Source organism: Protopterus annectens, chromosome 2.part2 (genome assembly GCF_019279795.1).
Source record: "Protopterus annectens isolate FY-2018-M chromosome 2.part2, PAN1.0, whole genome shotgun sequence".
Classification (NCBI taxonomy): domain Eukaryota; kingdom Metazoa; phylum Chordata; order Ceratodontiformes; family Protopteridae; genus Protopterus; species Protopterus annectens.
In genome coordinates, this window is record NC_056730.1 from 592145998 (window position 1) to 592170330 (window position 24333).

Below are 24333 nucleotides of genomic sequence, written 5' to 3' on the forward strand. Positions count from 1 at the left end.
AATACCGGATTGAGAAGCTTGTCCAACTGAACGTCAACACCCACTTATGCAACTGTATCCTGGACTTTCTCATTGATAGACCCAAAAAAGTATGTGTGGGCAACAACATCTCAAGGAGCTTAATACTAAGCACAGGAGTCCCTCAGGGATGTGTCCTAAGCCCTCTGCTGTTTACCTTACAAACTCATGATTGCATCGCCAGACATAATTCGAACAAGATCATCCAGTTCACAGATGACACCACTGTAGTGGGTCTTATCAGGAGTAGAGATGAGACTGCCTACAGAGAAGATGTGAACCACCTCATTAACTGGTGCGATATTAAAAACCTGGCCCTAAACATGAATAAAATCAAGGAGTTAGTAATGGACTTGAGAAAGAATCAGGCTTCACATCACCCACTCATAATTAAAGGGGAAACAGTGGAGAGAGTGAGTAGCACCAAATTTCTGGATGTGTATATTTCTGAGGACTTAACATGGTCAACAAATACTAACCACATTGTGAAGAAATCACATCAATGCCTGCACTTCTTGGGAAGCTGAGGAAAGCTAGTCTCCCTTCCTCTGTCCTCAAAACCTGTAGGAGTACCATTGAAAGCACCTTGATTAGTAATCTCACAGTCTGGTTCGGGAACTGCAAAGCATTGGACTGAAAGGCCCTACAGAAGGTGGTAAAGGTAGCAGAGAAGATCATTGTACCCCCACTTCCAGCAATACAGCTCTTATATGAAGCACTATGTATCGGCAGAGCCAGAAAAATAATCAGAGACCACACACATCCTCCACATGGACTGTTCTACTGCTATCTTCAGGAAAATGATACAGTAGTATATGTTGTAAGTCCTCCACGTTTAGTAGGAGCTCTTCCCACAGGCCATCAGACTGTTGAACTCTACAACATATCAATAGCTGGTGACCGGAAGAATCAGGAGTACTGCTATCTTCTTGTGCAATACCTACATCAAGCTGCTTTAAAAGTGCAATCAGTAGTAACTGAACATTCAGCACAATATACTTGTGCTATTCAGTAAATTCTGTATACTCTGTGTAATAATAGCTTTTCCACATGTGCAATATTTGATGAAGGCTGCTACCAGTGTTACAGAGGTACCTCAGATCTTGTCAGTATTGTTTAGTATATGTATATGTTACTGTACTGTTATATGTCCTTGGTATTCTCTGTAGTTGTATGTGATATATGCACTTGGAACTGAAGCAACATAATTTCATTTAACTCGCACTGTGTGTGGGTCTGAATGACAATAAAGTTTACTCTGACTTTGACTGAGAAGTTGAAATTTCCCACTAGAAACTTCCTTGAAACTTAACCTCAGTCCCACACTACTCACAGAGCAGATAGTTTGTGCAGAGAGCAGCATAAATGCATTTAGTTAGGACTATTTATGTCTACAGTACATTATTACAACACACAGGACTATTTCTGCTGAAAGAGCATCTGGTTTGGGCACCGAACAGCTTCACTGGATAGGTTAGCTGTAGATTACATGAGAGTAAGCACCCATTCCTCATATGGTTACAAACACTCTCCCCTCCTATCCCTTGCAAAGTACACATTAGGACCTGCAACCATGGATAGGCACTTTCCTGATATCTCTGTATCTAGCTTTGTGGACACAGGCATCCTGAGGCAATGTAGCAATTGCCTAATGTACGCTGACAACCACTTAATTATCGGACAGACAAATATAGTATATGAGAGATGTAGTTGCACATTGGCACAAAAGGCCAGACTGTCACACACAGACACAAAAATCAACAAACAGGATTTCAGCGACACACGTGCACATGGACACACACAAACACACAAACACACACACACACACACACACAGCAATCACCATACCCAAAAAGGACCAGATACATAGACCCACATATGCGGAGGTGCTGACATGTAACTTACCCAGACCTCAAAGGCCTCTCAGGTGTAGGCTCAGAAACTCTGCATACACACAAACAAGATAATTCCCATCACAACACATAAATCCCATCTTATTGTGTCTCATCTACCAAGCACATAAGGCAAAACACTCCACAACCCAATATTTTGGTCATAGGAGACTCCATTGTGAGACAAACTTATGTTCCTCTTACCAGGCTGGATAAGGAGAAGGTTACACTTAGTTGCCTGCCAGGGACCAGGATCTGCCAGATCACGCAAGCACTCAGGTCACTTACCCCCAAGTACTAATATGACTCTAACATAGTCCATATGGGTATGAATGACTGAGAAGTACCTGCTTGGACTACATGAAGAGAGACATGATTGAGCTCTCAGAATATATGTCACAGGTAGATATGAGCCTAGCACTGAACAGCATTCTACTGTCTCTGAGAATGATGACACAATACCAACAGAAAATGATCGACTTTAACAATTGGCTTAGCTACTGGTGTCATTCTAAAGGAGTCCAATACTTGTCAGCCTGGGAGGACATGGTTGACGAGCCATGCTGCTTTGCCTGGGATGGTCTTCATCTGTCACCACTAGGCTTTTGGATATTGGCCCAAACATTATCCACCTCATAGTGCCTTTTTTAGGTGACAGGAAGAAATGGAAACAGTTGATCCGCTGTGGCGACCCCTAATGGGAGCAGCCGAAAGAAGAAGAAGAAGAAGTGCCTTTTTTAGGCATTGACCAACAGATAAATCTTCCAACAAAGCAAAAGCTACTCAGAACAAGCTGAAGGTGTTACCGCTCAGTGCTAGTAGTCTCAGCAAGAAACTACATTCCCTAGAAGTGCTCCTCACCCTGGATAATGCTGATGTCTGTGCAGTTACTGAAACATGGTTCAAAGCCATGGAAAGCACTCTAGCTGTGCATGGCTGTAACAGTATTCATATGTTCTGACCACCCACTGAACATGAAAGAGCAAAAGGTGGAGTTATCTATTTACATAAAGGTAAGCACACTTCCAAGCTGGTCAAAAAATATGACATGCTTGTGCTACTCCATGTCCAACTAACCATGGGAAAAATTCATTACCACATTTTTGCTAGCTACATGTCCCCCACCATGAACCAGGAAACCCATACATCATACCCAAAGTTACTAAAATCACTCACCATCCAGTTCAGTACCATACTCAGGGATGATTTCAACTACCTGTCCATTAACATGTTAGGCATACATGACCACAAAGATGCAGGCCCCAAAACTTTTGACTTAGTAAACTCAAATGCTCTGGAGCAGCTAGTCTCTGCCTCCACTAGGGGTATAAATATCCTAGATGTGGTGCTCACAAATATGGGGCAGTACTATACCCCCCCCCCAAGTTGATGTCTTCACTGGTAACATCAGATCACAAAGTGGTCTCCCTAGAAATAAATGTAGAACTAGACTCCCCACCTAACTCCAAAAACTTTAAGAACTTTTCTAAGGCAAACTACCTCCTGTTATGTGACAGCATAGCTAGTAAAAAGCTCCCCCAAACACAGAGAACACAGAAGCCTATGCAAAGGTGTACACAAAGCCCTGTGCGACCATATAAATAACTGCATAGAAAAGGCAGTACCAGACTGAAATAAGCCCAAGTCAAACCACAAAAACAAGCCACCCTGGTGGACCCTTCGTATTAGTAGGTTGTACAAAAAAAGAAAGAAAATCCTGTTGAAAAATAAGAGGAAATGTGCACAGCAGAACAAAAAGTCCCTCATTAGTCTAAACAAGTGAATCAGGGAACTAGTCAAGACTCTGAAAGCAAACTTTGAGGCAAAAATAGCCTCCAAAGCTAAGGATAACCATAAGGCATTTTTCAGTTATGTCTGCAATTTTAAGGGCAACACTCGACAATGTGTGGAGTTAGCTGTAGATGGAATCACCTACATTCAGCACAGATTTCGCCTCCCAATCACCCCAAGTTCTCCCCCAAGAAATACCCTTCACCACTCCCCTAACAATTGTCACTAAAGAACAGGTTGCCACTGTGCTCTCTGAAGCTAAAAACACATCTTCAGTGGGGCCCAACAATATACCAGGTTGCCTGTTAAACAGGCTGAATCAGGACCTGTCAGGCCTGTTGCGATCTCTATTTAACCAGCCTCTGGACTGGCTTTAGCCTGATAGAGTGGAGGACAGCAATGGTCATCCCTCTGCACAAAGGGGGACCATCAACTGACCCGGATAATTACAGTCCAATAATTTTGACTAGTATGTAAGGTCATGGAAAGCATGATCATGGACCTCATAAATAATAACATAGGAAACCTCCACACAATGGACCCAACCCAATTCGGCTTTGTCAAGGGCAGGTCATGCCTACTAAATCTGGTTGATTTTTTTTAAAAAGTCACTAGAGCCATGGATGAGGGTAAAACAGTCCATACCGCCTAACTTGAGCTGGCCAAAGGTATTTGACACAATCCTACACTCATGTATTATAAATAAACTCACAAAAATGTACATAAATCCTTACATCAACAGATGGCTAGCCAATTATCTCATGGACAGGGCACGTGGTTAAAATGGCTGACTCCAGGTCCAGGAAGAGGCCAGTTAGTAGTGGTGTGCCACAGAGATCAGTGCTTGGACCCCTCCTGTTTGGAATATACTTCTCTGACGTCAAGGCTAATGTGGAATCCCCCTGGATGACAAAGTTTGCTGACAACAGCAAGCTGGGGTCAATCACTGAATCCGCCAATGATTTAGATATTGAGAGCCATGGCCTAAAACTAAATGCAGGAAAATGCATTATCACTCCCTTTGCAAAGCCAAAACCCCCTGCAAATTACAACATTATTAGCACATGCCTAAGAGTAGACTCAGAGGTGAGACGTCTAGGTACACAGATAGACAGTAGCCTGAACTTTGACTGCCATGCATCCACAGTGGTGAGGAAGACATTCTATGTGGAACAGCATATAAGAAAATGTACAGCATCCAGATCCAAGGAGGTTATAGTCCCACTGTACTCAGCTCTCATTAGACCAATATTCGAGTACAATGCACCATTTGGCATGTACTTGACTAGGCACTTACAACAGCTGGAGCAACCTCAGAGGTTCCTCACAAAACAAAATACAGGGTGCTAACAAAGTGTCCTATGCGGATAGACTAAAAGCCCTATTCCCTTTACTCTGTCTCTTACCGACTGTTAAAGGGTGACCTATGCCTAACCTACAAGGCACTCACAAATCCGGCCCTGATGGAGCTGTTACACATCCGCAAGACAAACAGCATGAGGGTCACCCAAACTTGAGATTTAAATCTAATCAGTGGCTCAGACTAAACATGCTGGAGAGATAGATATGCATCACATATTGGGTAAAATCAGGTTATAATGTTTAGGCTTGTAAGGGCTCTTAAGCTGTTAGCCTAGTAATCTCCAATGAATTTACGAATATAAATACCTGCCAGCATAATCCTCCTCCCTTGGCAGTAGCCCCTTACTACTACAAATCTGACATCTTTTTCCCCTCTTCTATAAATATTGGAGCTCCTCTAGCAATTAGTATAAGTACTCGCCTTCTCCTTTCTCCATGATACTCTGCTGCATACCCATATGGGTCTGTCAGCCTCTTAACTCCCCCTCCCTAAACAGTAGCCTTCCCTTTACAACCCCACTTTAACTGCACTAACCATGGCTATCTTGTACTGTAGTAACCTTGGAAGAGTTTGCACAGCTTCAGGAGTTACTGGCCTAACTGACAAAGATACTTGTGCACATACTCAAGCTAAAGACAGGCTAAGATTGACAGGAATAAATTACACCATCGCCTGGCTACAAAATACACTGATGCATGGATGGTACTCACCATTGCCTGGCTAGAAAATTTGCAGATGGGTGCAGTTAATTAATTAATTAAATCCTATTACACATGTACAGTATAAGAGGTAAAATATTAGAGCATCTCATAAACACCCCAATCACAGCTTACTGTTTTAAAATACCATTTAAATATAAATTGTTTCACTGCAGTGCAATCTGTATCCCCTTGGAGGTTACAAGTACCAAAATGGTACACACTACATAACTATTTTGTTTTTATTACTGTTTTATTTTTTCTATTACAGCTTCAAATTGACTTTTATTTACTGTAGTTGATCCTGAAATATATATTTCTAGTAGCTAGAGCTTTTCCAGTCTATTTTTTTAAGTAAATACTCTAACCTTTGAGGGAGTTACAGATTGTACTACCATGAAATAATTTAATTTTATACAATATTTCCTATAGTCAGTGGTTAAGGCAGGCAGCAGCATGTACATATTCCACTGATTGCACATGTCTGGATCAGACCTCTCAAGTGTACTGTTTTGGAGGTACCTACTTATTTTCAGGATTGATTTACCCATTTTCATGGTACCTATTTTTGGAGGTATGTTCCCCTTTTTACATGATTTGTCCTTTGCATGATTTTCTGAATCCCCCCTCCCATCACACACAATTTTGTAGCTGTTTAGTACACAGGCAACCAGACTACATAACCAACATACCTGTGGCACTAAATTTAAAGAAAGAGGACCCATGTGTCATAGCCCCACTTTTTCACAAGCAAAAATGTGACTTTATGATGTACATTTTTGCAATGTCATTCATTAACATTTACAGATTTCACTCCTTGTCTTTGATTATATGCTTATATTTTTGCATCACTTTTGTCACTGTCAGCTTTTTTTAAAATAGTGTTCTGAGTAGCATCTTGCAGTCCTACTAGAAGCAGGAAGAGATGTATAACTCTCAACTGTCCCTGATTTACAGAACCGCCATTCATTTTGGCTCAAGGTTTTGCTCTGCTCTTCTTAAAATTGGTGATATTTCTGAGAGGAGGTGATGGATTGCAATCAATAAATAGTGATAGCCATTATAATTACTAACATATCTTTTACTTCAGCAATTGCATGTTAATTCTCATGTTCTTATTTTTCAACAGTCAGATCAATAAATTAGCAGTGCCATATATATATCTATATATATATCTATATCTATATATATATATATATATATATATATATATATATATATATTTTTTTTTTTTTAAATGTCCCTGACTTGGGGCCTTTGTCCCTGGTATCTTTTGGCTTCCTCGTTTATTCTGGAGTTGGGAGATTGAGAGCTATGGCTGGTTGTATCTAATTCTCAACAACATTTGTACCCATTCTCAGTGTTTCCAGATTGAGTGGGTTAAGAGTGATGGCAGCCTTCCCCACCTCAAATACATGTTCATATTCAAGTGGTTATTCTGTTGTCATGAAACTATTGTTTGATAGGTGATATGCATAATGTTAACCCTCTTAGACCAAGAATTAGGGACAAAGCAAAATGTTGTTGTGTCTTTCGGCTTTTCCTGGTTAGGGGTCGCCACAGTGGAACTCCGGTCCGCTAATGATTGGCAGTAGATTTTTACGTGTCGAGTTTCCAGCCCTGATGCACAACCTTCAATGAAGATACGCCCATTCACGCATGTCTCCACACAGAAGACGCTTTAGCTGAGAATCGAACAGGATGTCTTACTGTGAGGCGACAACGCTACCGCAGCACCACCACAGTCAGGGACAAAGCAAAATAAATAAATAAATAATGGGAGACACAAGCCCACAAATAATGATGGATTTTAAGGATTACTGTTATGCACTTAGAAAATTGCTAGAAAAATATATTTTGTATTAGTCTGCATTTTCTGCAGGATACTAAGTCTAAAACTCAGAAGTCTGGCATTATTTTATGACTGTGATCTGTTTCAATAATAATAAATAAGAATGTGTCAGAAAAACATATTTTATAAGGAATAGACCAAAATATGAGGCAAAATCAGCACATTATGGTGATATGACTTGTTTTGTCAGTAACAATAATTTATTTTTTGTGTGCATGAGAGTGTATGTTATGGAGCAGTGCATCTGACAATCAGCTGGTACCACCCCATATATCATCAATCAATTGTGGTTATGGGCACCCTGTTCATTAATGGGGCAGCCAATATATGAGGCTTACTAGTATGCATGGGGAGATTCTGCACTACAACATAATCTTAACCACTCTTAAAAATAGAAGTACCAATGAAAATGATATCAATAAGTGTTGAGGAGAGGGAATGGGAGCCGATGTCCCTCCTTGGTACCAGTAGAGCATACCTCTTAAATTTGCTCAAGGATTCTGTACAACAAAGTCCCAAAATCAGGGACAGTTTCTAACTACTACTGCAATTCACTTAAAATGTTAATAGAACAACAGGTTTTACATCAACATGTATTTTCTGAATAATAAGAAGTATGGAACTCTCATGTCTGGCATTATTGAGTGATTGTAATCCTTAGTGATTTATCAGAAAATTCAAAATGTTATATGAGGAAGGCAACATAGTATAGGGACAGGGTATTTATGATATCCACATTGAACATGTTGATAATCCCCTGTATTTTTTGTGAAGAACTTTGTGGATGTTCTATTTATTGCATGTGCCTGGTCAGGTACATACTGAAGGAGACATTGTACTCAGTGATGGGTCTGATGAGGGCTGAATACAGTGGAAGGATGACTATATCAGGCCTAGATGCCACACCCTTGCTCATAAGTTGAGCAACATAGAATGATTTTCAAATTACCTTAGACACATGTTGGGCAGATGTCTACATATGTGCCCAAATCCATGACTACTGGGTTTACTCTTAGGGATGTGTTATCAATGAGGTAGTATTCTGGGGTAGCCGACTTCCTGAAAAGAACTATTATGCATTTCTTGGCACTGAGTTTTAAACTTTGTGTAAGCACCAGTTATTTGTATGTATTAGCTCTTCCTGGAGGATGTTAGTGTCAGGGGGGGGGGGGTGTTCTATGACTGCTCTCAGCTTACAATCATCTGCAAATTTGGTCAGACAGAAGCCCTTGATGTTGGCCTTGACTTTTAAGAAGTAGATGCCAAAAATGAGAGGACCCAGCACTGACCCCTGAGGGATTCTGTTAGTGACCAGCCTCTTTGTGGAGGAGGACTCCCCTGTCCTAACTTCCTGGGTCCTATCTATTAGCCGGCTAGCAATTCAACATATAACATAGGGGTTTATGCCTAATTCTGTGAGTTTGTTTACAATCCCCAAGTGGGGTATTGTATCAAATGCCTTTGTCAGGTCAAGGTAGGCAGAGTGCACCATTTTGCCCTCATCTATTGCTTTGGTGACCTTCTTGAAGAAATCAACCAGACTGAGTAGATGTGATCTTCCCTTGACATAACTGAACTGAATCTAATGTTAAGCGCTTTTCATTTACTGCATTAGTAAACTTCATCAGACCTGACCTAGTCTGATGAAGTTAACTATTGCAGTAAATGAAAAGTGCTTACCATTAAATATGACTCTTTCTTTATTCTATAAGCCAGTACTGTGTTATCTTTATAGTAGTTTGTGCATTTCATTTTGTTTTTCATAACTGAACTGAGTTGGATCCAGTGTCTGGAGGTTTCCAATGTCATTATTAATAATTTCTATGATAATTCTTTCCACGGCTTTGCATATGAGACTAGTCAGTCTAATAGGTCTGTAGCTTCTGACATCCATAGAAATCCTACCCTTATGCAGAGGGATGACTGCTGCAGTTCTCCAGTCACGTGGCATGAATTCTAACTAGAAGCTATGGCTAAATAGTGACTCCAGTGGTCCTGATAAGTTGTGTTTCACGCTATTTAGAAGGCATCCTGGGATATTATTGGGGCCCACTGATGCAGTCATTTTGGCCTTGGAGAGTGCATTTAGGACCTGTTCCCTATTGATGGTTGAGGGATTATGTTCAATGGTATTTCTTAAGGGTTGAGCCGGAGTGGGTAAAATTGGAGCTGAATTTGTTGGCCAGTAGATTTGCTATGTCGTTGGCTCTGTGTAGGTGGCTCCATTCATAATTAGCTCTACACATTATTGTGTACAGCCTATAAGATTATGGACATAACTAAAGAAAACCTTGTGATTGTCCTTGGCCTGGGAGGGTTTGGAGAGCTTAACTCATTCAAGCCCATAGCTCCTTTTTGTATACTTCCAGTTCACACCTGCAGCTTTTTATGGCATCCAGACCTTTTTTGGGTCTGGCTTCTTTAACTAAGTGACTTACCATCTAATAATAAGCAGTATTAGAAAGTGCAAGGAGTAATTAAGAAAATGCCTGGGACGTCCAGCAAGTAGACAAATCAATCACTGTTTGTCACTTATTATTCATATTTTCATATTTATTGTACATATTTTAATAACAGTAAGCCCTGCCTGTTATTGAGAGATATGGTGTGATATGCCACGGTGAGAGATAGGAAAATTCCTTGTTAATGTCCATTTATATCATGCTATACCCGTAAGACTGAAGCTTTTCACTTAAAAGTAGTTGTTAGACATAAGTTAGAATAAATGTAGTAGTATAGGCCTAAAAATATAAAATCAGGCATGTGTCTTTATTTTATACATACAGTTTCAGTAAAAGCAGAAAGGAAAGTTTTAGATAACTTTCAGGCTAATTAAATGATTTAGGGTGTAAAAACAGAAATACATGGAGAGTTTGCAAGGAAAAAGCATATCAGGAAAAAGACAGAAATCTTCATTTTCTCGACAATTCCATAGCAGATGCTACAGAAAAAACCCCACCAAAGAAGGAGTTCCTTTATATCCAGAGCAGTATGAAGAAAATATGGTAGACGGTATTATAGATGTGAGCCAAGAAAGCTCATCAGTTGAAGCAGATTTAATGAAGATTCAGAGAATGTAGGGAGATGCTGATGAACTAGCACAATGTGAGGTTCTACTGCAGTTCCTGGAGTAAAGTTGTATATGTACAAAACAGAGCAAGGGGCACTTTTGCTCTACATACCAAAATCCTTCTCTAAGCAATTAAGTACAACTACCATTTGCTGGGCCATTTAGGCTTCCAGAAAATTCAGCCTATCATAAAACACAAGTTTTGGAATCCTTGGCTAAAAAAGCATGTAAGGGAACACAAGAGAACTGCATAATATGTTTGCAGACAAACCCTAAGTAAGGAAGCCTCAGTTACAAAAAGTACCAGTCTCAGACAGATCATAGTACAGTATAAAGATAGACTTTGCAGGTCCTTTCCCACAGCAAAAGGGGGTTACTGCTATTTGTTGGTATTTGCAGACATTCACTAAGTGGGTGAAGACTATTCCCACCAAGGATATGACAGCAAAATCTACAGCATTCTGCCTTGTTGAATATTTTTTCACACCGGGGTGGCCACACATCATCGACTCTGATAATGCTCCTCAATTTACAAGTCAGGTCATGAAAGAAGTGTGCAATCTGTTAGAAATACAGCAAAGATGTCATGTTCCATATCACCCACAGTCTAACAGAATGGAGAACCATTTACGAAAGACTTAATAAAGCCTGCATAGAGAAGAAACCTAACTGGGTCATTCATTTGCCAGCTATTCTGATGAAAATAAAGGAATCACCAATGATAAGTCAGGAAATTCACCTTTTAATTTAATGACAGGGAGAAAAATGCCATTGAATTTTCCCTTTGAACCATCACTGGGACACAGCCTTCTTACTTCACTATAGCACATCACCAAGTATGGTTACAGACTTTGCAGGTATCCATCAACAACGTAAGTTTATCCATGCAGATAGAATGTATAAGATGTTAGGGGATCTAGCTGATGTACAGCTAAAGCAGGGTCAACAGGTTAGGATAAAATGATTTGTATCTGGAGGTTGTTTTGCTTCAAACTTGGAATGACCATACATCATTCATAATCAAGCAAGTAGGACCTCTGGTGTATCAAATTAAGAGAAGTGACAAGAATTATAGAGACAGGAAATATAAATGTGTGTATGTTGAGTAACTAAAGCTTATTAAGATGTAGAGGTAACCCAAAGAAATTGATACTGTTTTTTTGTGCTTTACAGATATTACTACAGTAAGGCACATTGTTACTTCTGTATTTGACTGATTATTTCAGAATGCATGTTTTTTACTACAGTCAGGAGGAATCATTACATCAGCCACCCAACCTTGCACAGGAGATGGGTGGGTGAGGGACTGGAGAGCCTAACTGTGAAAGAGGCACATTAAGGGACCCTTGGACATTAATGCGTCTCTTTCAATACTTGAACAGTAACTTGGGATGATATAGAGTTATAGACTAAGGCTTATTCTATTGTTTATTTTGATATTATCATTGCTTGGCTTAATTGTCTATTTGGCAAGGTCTAGGATGGTCCATTCAAGTATTACCGCAACTAGATTACAAGCAGAAAGATCACAGATGAAGGCTACAAGTGACTGTGAAGCAGTTTATGTGCCAGTTAATGAAACACTCACAGCTTACTGTTTTTAATGCTTCTCTAGATATAATAGATTATGAATGCTATATACATAATAGCAAACTGTTTAGATGGAATGTAATTTATCTCACAGAGTTTTTAGTAGATGAACAACATGTTAACTGAATTTATATGGATTTGTCTCAAATGCCTGAAGGCATAATTTCTTTAGGATTGACACAAGTACATAAGGCAAATGTAGGTATGTATTCATGGATAGTGATGTCACAATATGAAGTGTTAAAAGCAGAGTTTCAAATTCAGGTTATACCTACAGCTCATCACCTAGCAAAAAGTGAAGTGCTGAAATGGTAGGATTGGTATCCAACTTACAATACATTCACCAAGTTTTTAATTTGTCTCAATGTAGGATTTTTGTTGATGTGCCAATAGCAGGGAAAGGGATTACTCTAGTGTCAGTCTCACTTAATCTTCAAGATATAGCTGTCATGTTTAACAGGTTATATAAGGAGAAAGGAAATGGGCTAAACAGCACCATTTTTGAAGAAATCAGTAATAATAACACTCAGTATTTAAACCTGTGGACATCAAGAGAAGGTTTCAGCTGTTATAAGAGAGATATCACAGTACAAGAAGGCAACAGTCCAAAAGGTGGAAAATATAGGGAGTAGCCAGTGTAATTTTATTATTACAGCACACAGAAATCTGGAAGGAGAATATTCAGGATTATCCATCCACACCCTGGTCAATTTGACTGGAGATTCACAGAAACAAATTGATATGGTACATGGAATTTTCTTTATATTAATTCTGGAACAGCAGGGTTGGCATGGTAATTATGCCTTGATGGACATGTATTATGTGTATAGGAAAAGAGGATCCCTATTACATTGTCGAAATTTTAAAAGTTTGAATGGTATATGGTCGAACCCATATGTTCGAACTTTTAAAAGTTCAAACGTGTTAATGGAGATCTGCGTTCAGTGCGGAAAGGAAAAATTTCCATTTCATGCACTGTAGTCTCAGAGTTGGTATATTTAAAGGGTGGGGGGGTGTGGGGAGTGCTGGGGGGGGGGCTTGCCCCCTTGCTTACAACCGTTAGGTAGGTTTTTGTTGTTTTTTTTTTTTTTCATTTTTGAAATTTTAAAAGTTCGAACATATGGGTTCGACCATATAGCGTTCGAATTTTTAAAGTTTCAATAACGTAATATGAAAACAGAAAAGAGCTTATAAACAGTTACCACCGAACTATTATGGCTTGTGTTACACAGGGCATGTAATACCAGCCATAAGACCTTTTAAAGAATTACCTGGTCCAATAAGTTTTAGGGATCACAAAGTTAAAAGGGACTTGAACACTGATTTTCAGAATAATGTGCAGGTCTTAGATACATCACACATACAGTACATCAGAATATGGATTTAAGGACTCTAAAGGCTATGGATCTAGGTGATGGGGTAATTGCTGGAGCAGGCATATTTTTTGCATATGGATCTGTCAAAGCTATTTGAGAAGAATGTAAATTATCCAGGTTGCTGGAAATATTAGCCAATAGTACTTTTGAATTCATTAAAGGCATCACTTTGGAAATTACACTGATGTGCATGGTAGTTCCCATAGAACCCATGGCCCTTGATTACCTGCTGACTTCACATCATGGGACTTGTGGGTTGATCGTAACAAAATGCTGTAATTATATAGCAATTAAAAGTGAAATTATCAAGACACATTTGCTGACTATGAGTGAGGTAATGGCCAAGGTGCCTGATTGTGGTGACCTCATGGACAGATTGAATTGCAAGCTTATTTACTGTCGGAGGGACTATTTTAAAATACTTTCTTGTAGTTATATTAATTTTGGTAGTATTATTCATTATGGTATCGCTTGGCAGAATGTACATTACAAAAGCTTTAATGAAAAGTGTCACAAGGCCAATATATTCAAACCATGTTACAGTAGTTAGTAGTAATGATATAATACATTGTTGAGCTAGCTACAAAAATAGGTCCAAGTTCAGGGACCTCAGGGGAAGCTGTAAGACTGAGACAGTTCACTTAAAAGTAGTTGCTAGACATAAGGTGGAATAAATATAGTAGAAGAGGCCTGAAAATATTAATTGAGGCCTTTGTCTTCATTTTATGCATACAGCTTCAGTGAAAGCAGAAAGGAAAGTCTTAGATAACCTTCTGGCTAAACATGAGATGTGCAGGAGTAACAACTCTCAAGGGAAAACTGCAAGATGTGCTTTTCTCAAGTAAATGCTATGTGCTTTCTCAATGGCATGTAAAGACTTTGCAGAGATAGAGAACAGACCATTAGCAACCTGAAATATAAATATTGTTTGGATGGTACAAGGCTTAGGAATCAGGGTTGAAGGGTAGGATACAGCTAACAGAGGAAAATTACTGAACAAAATGTAATAGGTTCATAGGTTGGTACTAGGCTATCAGCCCTAGGGCCTATACAAGCCTAGCCATAACAATTCCCTGGCTATTTCTTCCCACACTATTTACTTCCTGGACCCCTGTCTAGCAGGGTGACTGACGTGATCCCCGGGGTGAATTTCCTTTCTCCCATCCAATATAGGTTCATAGGTTGGTACTAGGCTATGTATAATACACATGTTTAAGAATAGGGGACTCCGTTAAGTTTCAGCTCAAGACTTGTTTAGATACTTTTTGTACCTCAGCTATTCTTCATCTTACGCTGCTATATATTAGTTTTGAGTGTGCTGCTGTTATACTTTGCTGCTCACTATATTACTACAAAAATAAACTTCAGTTATCAGTAATACAGTGGAAAAGAACTTCTGAGTTTTTACAGTACCTGATCTATTGCTAGTTATTTGTCATTAATTATGATAATAAATAATATTTCCATAGGTACTTAATACTTCAAAAGGCAAGTGACTTGCCAACTGTTGCATGATATCAGGTGAAACCTTAAAAGCTGTTGAAGAAAACTATCATATTTGCATTGTAAATTGCACATCTTGAGAGATATTCAGTGTTATTAATTTTGCTAATTATAGAATTAAGCATGTTTTCATATTTCTGTAAATATCTCAATAATCATACGGAGGAATTATTTTGTCATGTGAAAGCTTATGTCTGGTTAACAAAAAATGTTCTAACAATTTATGTATAGGTTGGACAGTTTCTAAGACATGAAAATGTATTTGTGCAAGTGTAGTAGAAAATATAAATTTGGGTTTGTGGGTATTATATTGTAGTGTTTATGAAAAGAATGTGAATGCGCTATTATCGCTGTAAAGAAAAGTTCTTGTTGATAAAGCTTCTAGCTGTAGCGTTTTAATAGATTTTCCTGTTCATAAAATACTTGTATTTGTTTATCTTATGCTTTTTTAAGTTTATTTTTCAGAAAATGCTCTAGATTGCCAATGTGTGTAGGCTGCTAGTGGTATGACATTCCACAACACATAGGTGCTAATGTTGTCAGGTTGTCACTTAATAGAAACGTGGTCAAGTATTCAGTTCATCAATAACATAGAAAACTACAAAAAACAATGCTTAAATTAACAGTCGACACAATGGGAAATGTTCGCAAAAATGTAGCAGTTACTGACATTCTGCCATCACAGCAGAAGATACTTCACCTGCTTTACTATCATTAAAGTATATTACTAATTACACTATTCTGCAAATATCTGAAATGTAACACAAACTTTTTTTGTAATGGAATGATCGTTGTTATAATTTCTTGTTATATGGGGGAATTGAACAAATATTTGAAATACAGCACATAAAATTGTGTCAGTAGAAGCTTGATATTTGCGTCCTACTGTGATTCAGCCCATACCTCTTAATGTCTTTGCTCAAAAATTCTGGACAATGCCAACAAAAGTGTGTGTGTGCGTGTCTTGATCACTTCTAAAAAAGGTGACTTTTGAAGAAAAAGTAGTGAATTACGCTTAATAAATAATTGTAATAGTTAAAGTTACAGACTTTTTTTAACTTCAAAGTGTATATTAATTCACACTTTTATGTTGACAATGTATCAAGTTAACACTACTCCTCTCTTAAAAGTGTCACGGGGGGAGGGGTGAAGAGTGGTTACCCCAACAGGATTTACATCAACGCGCTTTTTCTCAACAATAACAAGTTTGAAACTCTTCATGTCTGGCATTATTGATTACAGTAATTTACCAAAATGCTCTGTCTGCCAAACAGTCGAGTGTGAATTTCCTTGCTGTACCTCAAAACTTTTGGTTTTGTACTGGAACATTACCCCACCAGATGCGCAGTAGCAAGGACCGCCCAAACCCCACCCACTACTGTATGTTTCCCTGTAATTGCTAGTCTTACTATGAATAAACATGGAATAGCCAACATTACCAAATGGAATATGGAAAACAGTGTAGTTGAATCTGCGCACTGCTGCAAGTGCACATTAATGTATGTTAATCAAAAACTATACAATGTATGCATATTCACTGTTGCTGTTAAATACATAAAACAGAACTGAATATATTTTACAAAGGTACACTACAAGTGGCATGGGCAGCCACGGTGGTGCAGCGGTTAGCGTTGTCACCTCACAGCAACAGGTTCTCCGGTTTGATACTCAGCTGGGGTGCCTTCTGTGCAGAGTCTGCATGTCCTCCATGTGGTCACGTGGGTTTCCTCCCACTTCCCAAAGACATGCTGTAGGTGGATTGGACACTCTAAATTGGCCCTAGGTGTGAGAGTGTGCATGTGTGTGCCTTCTGTGGAAGGTTGGGCGCCGGGCTGGCAACTCGACACCGTAATACTCTACTGCCAATCATGAGCGGCAGGTGATTCGCTGTGGCGACCCCTAAGTGGGAAAAGCCGAAAGAAGAAGAAGGCACTCTAGCAAGTGGCATGGCAGTTGACTGTGGAGCCTCACTGCCTGACAATTACTCCCAGGTGGCGGTGGAAGGGGGGGGGTGGGGCTGCACACTTTACTAACTGACAATCAAGTAACACTTGTTTTTTCTCATGTGGCCTGGTATGGCATGTCAAATATTATTACAAATAGTGAACAATTTCAATAAAGTATATTCTGATTAAAATCAATTTTGGTATGCCCGATTTTCAGTACCTGCTGTTCCATGCCCACTGCAAAAAAGGAATTATTGCATAGCAAGGTGACTCTCAAGAAAACTATAGTTAAGAAAGGTAGAGGGTGCAGGGGGGCTTGTAGGGTTACCACCTGTCCCTCTTTGCGAGGGACAGTCCCTGTTTGGGCAGTTGTGTCCTGAATAAAAAACTACAAAATGGCAAATGTTCCGAGATTTTAGTACGAAAAATATTTCCCAAGCATACCTCTCAACCTCTGAGAACAAGAAATCTGGACAAAGCCATAAATAAAAGTGGGACAAAGGCCCAAAATTAGGGGCAATTTTTACATATTGCTCTTACAAACTTAGAAAGTTGATACAATAACAGGGTTTTATGTTAATATGAATTTTTCTGAAGGGTATAAAATCCGAAACTCAAGTGTCTGTCATTATTTTCTAACTTCAAGTCTTTAACAACTTGCCACTAATTTGCCAGAAACCCACAATTTTGTGAAAAATGGACCAAAAATATGAGGCAAAAAATTTGGACATTCTGCAGAAATCTGTGCAGTTGAGAGGTAAGTTCCCAAGTTTTCTTTAATAGTTGCATACAACAGCTAATTTGTATGTGAAACACCTAAAATGTTACAAGAAACAACATAAGCAAACGCAAATGCTATAAGAATGAGCTTTTGTGTAAAAAAGTGAAGTTCTGTACTTTGCACTGGCCGTGAGTAAGACCTTCAAAATATCATGTTTCTACAAAAAATATCCCAGTTTGGGCATTTGAGAAGGTGGCTACCCTAGGGGCTTGCCCTCCTGCAAAAGTGATTTAAAGCACAAAATTAGGTTAATTAAAGGACTCACAATACACACAATAACTAACTTGGAATGGCCTTATTTCAAGTATGGCAACAAACAGTCATGGATGGAATAGTCAGAATGAATATTCAACCGGTCGTTGGATATGGGCATGACTTGTCTCTCAGCCGTATTTTGCAGGCAACGTCACATGGGCTTGCCCTGTCAATCATGTTGGACATGCCTGCTTTTGGGCAAAAATTTGGCGGGGGTGGTAATGTTCCAATACAAATAGGGTTACCACCTGTCCCACTTTGTGAGGGACAGTCCCTCTTTGGGCAGTTGTGTCCTGCAAAAATATTGTAAAAATGGCAACTGTCCTAAAAATATTAGGGCAAAATTATTTCCTATATTTTATGTAATAGTTGCATAAAACAGTTATTCTGTATCTGAAACACCTAAATGTTATAAGAAACAGAATAAGCAACTAAAATGCTACAAGAATAAGCTTTTATTTAGGTTCATAGGTAGGTACTAGGCTATCGGCCCTGGGGCCTATTCAAGCCCAGCCAAAAAGGTACCCTGGCTTTTGCCACCCAAGAAAATGATTTTCCTGTGCCACTGTCGAGCAGAGCCACAGAAGTGACCCCCGGGGTGAATTTCCTATTTCCCATCCAATCATCAAGATTTTTCTTGAAGAGTGCTAATGAGGAGCTTTGTTTGATATAGATAGGTAGTTTATTCCAGAGTATGGGAAGTCTCTGGGACAGGAATCTATCCCTCCGGCATGTTCTGTTTATTGTGGTGACAAGGTTTAGGTCCCTAGAGCGTGTAGCTCAGAAGGATTGGGATTTCTTTAAGTGGAGCATATCCAACAGCTCTGGGTTTGACATAGCTTTGTATGTTTGGCAGAGATCACCTCTGAATAGGCGATATGCGACGGAGTAAAGCTGGAGTTTTTTGAGACGGTCTGCGTAGGGCATCTGTTTGAGGCCGGTAATCCTCTTTGTGAGGTATTTCTGCGGCCTTTCCAGTTGTTGTAGATGTCTTGTGAGGTACATACCAAAAGGGACGTTGTACTCTATAATGGGTCTAATGAGTGATGAGTAGAGGGGAACAATGACCTCTTTTTTTCTGGATGAGAAACCTTTTGTGATGAGGTGTGCCACATAGAAGCATTTCCTGACCACTGTGGCGATGTGATTATCAAAGGAGAGACTACTGTCCACCTGTGTCCCAAGGTCTTTTATCACACTTTCGATGTTAAGTATACTACCGCCTATGTTGTAGTTCATGGGTACAGAGTTTTTACCAAAGGGGATGACAATGCACTTTTTGGCATTGAGCTTGAGGCCATGGCTTTGACACTAGGCATCTGTCTCAGTGAGGCCCTTTTGTAGGATGTCCACATCGTTAGGAGTTTCGATTATGGCTCCTAGTTTGCAGTCATCTGCGAACTTTGTTAGCCAAAGACCTTCTGTGTTAATCTGTACTTCAGAGAAGTAGATACCAAACAGGAGAGGACCCAGGACTGAACCCTGTGGTACTCTACTTGTCACTGGTCTGAAGTCGGATTTGGAGTCTGCTACTTTCACAGTGTGGGTTCTGTCAGTGAGCCAGTTGGCAACCCATCTTGTGCCTGTGACATAGGGATTTATACCTAGTTTAGTGAGTTTATCTATAATTCCAGAGTGGGGGGTGATGTCAAAAGACTTGGCAAGATCTAGCTAGGCTGTGTGAACCACCCTACCCTTGTCTACGGCTTTGGTGACTGCTTCAAAGAAGTCTATCAGGTTTAGGAGACATGATCTGCCTTTTATAAACCCGTAATGGGTGGGATCTAGAGTTTGGAGATTACCAATGTCTTTGTTTATAAGTTCCATGATGATACGTTCCATGGCCTTGCAGACCAGGCAAAAAGAGTGAAGCTCTGTCCCTTGTACTGGCCGTGGGTATGTTTTGGCCTGCAAAATCTGATATTTGTACCACAATTGTCCCACTTTGTCCATCTGAAAAGGTGGCAAACCTAAATACAAAGCCAAACTTTTCAGCATAGTTCATTTGTTTAAAAATGCAAGTACAGTAGCTTCATTTCGTTTTCACACTGTACTACTAGGCGACTTCTTGCAAAAATTATAAAATCTGCACGATAGACAGCTCCTGGTCACAATATTTTCGGCGATAATGTAGTATACTAGCTCACCTTCAGTTATGTGCAGGAGAGGGCGGGGCTCCGGTGATTGGCGTGAAAAGTTGCATATGAAATGAGGCATGATTGACATGCCATTCATATTAGGCCGTGATATCCTGTACTGTAAAAGTATCACGTTCTTTGCTCTCACTAGCTGTTTATCTATGTCACTTCTTTAATGTAATGTTTCATACAGTTGTCACACACAGTTCGGTCACACCTGATGTAGTTATCACAATTCGGAGAAGCTTAGTGAAAATACAGCCATGAAAATGAAGAGAAATGCCATTTCCCCAGTCACTTAATAATACCCCCAAGCGTATTCTACTCGCTGTCTTGTATCACCCGTGAGACTCTAAAATAACATTCAATCTTAATCATTACAGCTCTTCTTGGAAAGCACAGTTTAAAAAGTACTGAGTTCAATTCCATTAGCAATCTCACCACCATTCTTTACCTCATGCTACAGTTGTCAAGTCACTACTAACTTCACCATTCACAATGGATGCACTCTAATAATGTAACATGACTTTTTATAACTACAATTTCACAGCTGGCAGGACTGCTACTGCCGTCTCGTTAAGATATCGATATGATAACTAGAGTTAACTTCTTTTGCCCCTTAACACAGTACTGCCCAGCAGTTCGACTAATTTAACGCGAAAAAGTCTCGCTTGGGAAATGCTTTACACAGTATTGTAGCACGTACAGTTCGCGCCTAAACAGAATATACATATAAATATGATTACATGCATACTTCTAATTTCTATTGTCAAAACTTGCTGTCATTTAATGTTTAGCACATAAAAAATTGTGGCATCGTACAGTTCGGAAACAATAAATATTCATTCACACCGGATGAATATGAATACTTCCAACTGACGTACAACAACGGGGGAGGGTTTGGGGCGGTGCTTGCTACTGCGCATCTGGTGAGCCAGTCCACTACACTATCGCTATATTTTCTACAGATGGCAGCACGGCAGTCTATGAGCCTTACAGCCTCAAGTAGACATTCTAGTTTCCAGTTGTAGTCTATGGCGGCGAGTGCTTTCTCCGTGCTTTTCTACTACCTCTTTTCACCAAGTTTCCGGAACGTTCCTTACGCTTAAGGGATTCTGGGAGGTTTATTCATTAGCCGGCTTGACAGCTGTTTTCACTAACCGTGCTGTAAAATGATGGTGAGTTAAATTAAACTCACGTACTGTGGTTGTATCTGCTGCCATCTGTGTTTCTGTTACGTCTTTTTAATGTATCGATTGGAACCCTGTTGAGATAAACATTTTATTCTGTTAAAAGTGTATTATTTTGGTAAAATGTATGTTAAGTGACATGCTTCAGTTTCCTTTTGTATATGGTTTGTTGGGCTTTGGTTATTGTTGGTTATCTAATGTGATGAGGTCCAGAGAATGCAGGTGGTTATAAGTTGTGATAAACGTTCGAAGGGAGTTTCTCTCTTCTTTAAAGACATTTCTATGTATATTCACCACGAAAGTAAAGAGGAACTTTAAAAACCTTTCTCTTGCCACTTAATTGTCAGGATATCGGAATTGTGTAGAAAGTTAGCGTAGCCTCATGTAAACTGTTTTTAAATTAATGCTTACTGTAGTAATTGGATTTTCTTTGAAATTAGTTCATAAAGCAGTAAATTACGTACCTTCGCTCTGACCTCGCCCCTTATAGGGTAGCATATATTTTCAGCGTGGAAGCCTTTTGCACAGTTTTATTAGGTTTTTCGCTTTACTTGGTATTATGCTATTATGGTAACTAAAAAAGTACTCTAACATTTTTATAAGAATGAAGAGACAAAAGGTGACACGCTACGAATTTGTCCTGTATATTTTTTGTTTAATAAATACTGATTCATAGCTTTCAGCCTCTTATGTTCTGAGTTGCAGATTTTTTTAAAACTTCAAAGTGTATATTAATTCACATTTTTGTATTGACAATGTTTCAAGTTAATATTACTCCTTTTAAGTGTCCCCATTTTGGGACAGAGACTCCAAATTGGGGACACTTTTTGCGTAGTGGTTGTGTAAACTTTTTAAAATGTAAAAGACAAGTTGAATTAGTATAGTCTGTATTAATTGAAAGACAACTGTATGATTAATAATCTAGTTTCTTAAAAAATAGTCAGGGATGTCCTTGAAAATCTGAGCCACTGGGAGAGGTATGCACTCGGCAGAATAATATCAACCGAAGCTGTTAATGAAAAGTGTGTCAGTTAATGCACATTAATGGATGTTTCTGTACCCCATTATTCTAAATAAAATGCAATGCTAAAGTCCTTTCTTGTTCAAGAAAGCAAATCTGAGAATTTTTTTTCTCACCCTCCTTATCAACAGTGGGAGGGCTGTCTCGCTGTTTCCTATTGTCTCCCTAACCACCCCTTATTTGTTTGTCCATAGGTTGGTACTAGGCTATTGGCCCTAGGCCCTATACAAGCCTAGCCATAATTCCCTGGGTATTTCTTCCCACAATATTTACTTTCCTGTTCACATTGTAAAAGAACACTGTAGTCCACATTGTATGTAAAAGAACATGTACTTACTATGCCTTTTTTACGTCACAGTTAACATAAGATGCACGCCTACCAAGCTCAAGTGCTGTTAAATTCCTAATTTAATATGAAATCTTGTGTATATTGAAACTTATTGTTTGCAGTGTGACACTTCCTCAGACCTGCACAACAAAGTTACTAGGACTGTCACATACAGGAATTAGCACTGCAGGGGATTACAGTTCTGTTGTGTCTTAATGAGTTGGTGGTCTGAGTATAGGGTATGTTTACTTGACATTTGTTAACCAGGATAGTCGGATTGAGCAAAGGCCCTTTTTTAGTGAAGGCCCAGGGAGAGAACTTCCACCGTAAAAAATGCAGATTAGCAAATACAGTAGTACATAAACAATACAGATGAAAACCATTATGACATGCATCAGTTATACAGTGATTTTTAGAATATAGAAGGATACAAGAGTAATACAAATGCAGACTAGTCATTTTATACAAGTAAAGGTGTGTGTGTGTGTGTGTGTGTGTGTGTAATATATATAAGTACAAGGGAACAATCAAGTTATTAAAAAGGAAGTTGGAGAAATAGGAAGACAGCTGTTAGTATTGGAGAAGATAAATAAAATTGGGTTGAGGGTAGGGAATAGAATTGGTGTAGAACTTGGATAATTAGAGTGGTAAAGATGAGGAGAGAGAAGGTAGTGTGAGAAGGGAGGTAAGATAGACATTGGAGGAAACAAAGGAAAGAGCTGATAGGGTGGGAGTTAAGACTATGTTAAAGGAAAGTAAGAAAAGAGAGAAAAGTCGACTGAGGTAAAGGGTAAGGAGTTTAGGGAGGATTTTTATACTGACATATCCAGGTAGTATTTGGGTAATCTTTTTCAGAGCTTTCTTAAATTCGAAAATTTGATTAATTTTTCTTATGGAACCCATGAGAAGGCTGGTAAGTAGCTGTAAAATTTTTGTCTAGTAGATCTCTTAAAGGCTTTTAAAACTTATAGGAGATATTGCGCAGAGCTCCTAAGTTTTTTTTTTTTTTGGGGGGGGGGTGCAGGGGTATAGGGGGAGTGTATAGAGGAGATACCAGGGCAGGAGAAAGGTTTGTACAGGGTGGAGTGGATGATAGTAAATTGTGAAAGTTGGAGATGAGGGAATTCTAACCAGTTTAGTGTCTTGAGAGCAATACAGTGATGAGCTTTGGAAGGCTTATTCGAAGCAAATGTACTTTATTATTATTGAGGAGATTAGATTGTAAATTGAGATTTATGAGCTATAGAATTTGGGAAGGAAGCATAGGCAAGTATCTGTCTGGACTCCTTAGTTAAAAAGTACAGTAAGCCTACTTTTTTATGTTTTCTTAATACAGTGGAGCACACGAAGGTCATTTATGTTGGTCATCAGTAATGGCACAGAGAAGCTTAGTATGGTTTCAACATTAGTGTTAAGAGATTTAATGGTGAATGTGGATTTGTGTTGGGACAGTGACTTGGGGAGGAAAACTAGAAGTTTGGTCTTTTTCGGGTTAAGTATGAATTGGTTATTGGAGAGCCA

The 24333-nt window shown here is 39.2% G+C and overlaps 1 protein-coding gene across 1 annotated transcript in view; it reads left to right on the forward strand.

The window, feature by feature from the left end:
- Positions 1–21271: 21271 nt before the first annotated feature.
- The window catches only part of CCT7 (chaperonin containing TCP1 subunit 7), a 1331840-nt gene continuing 1328778 nt past the window's right edge, over positions 21272–24333 (forward strand). The window contains exon 1 of the mRNA XM_044064044.1: positions 21272–21451. Coding sequence (XP_043919979.1) covers positions 21446–21451 — 6 coding nt within the window. The 5' untranslated portion in view covers positions 21272–21445. The remainder of the gene's footprint in view (positions 21452–24333) is intronic.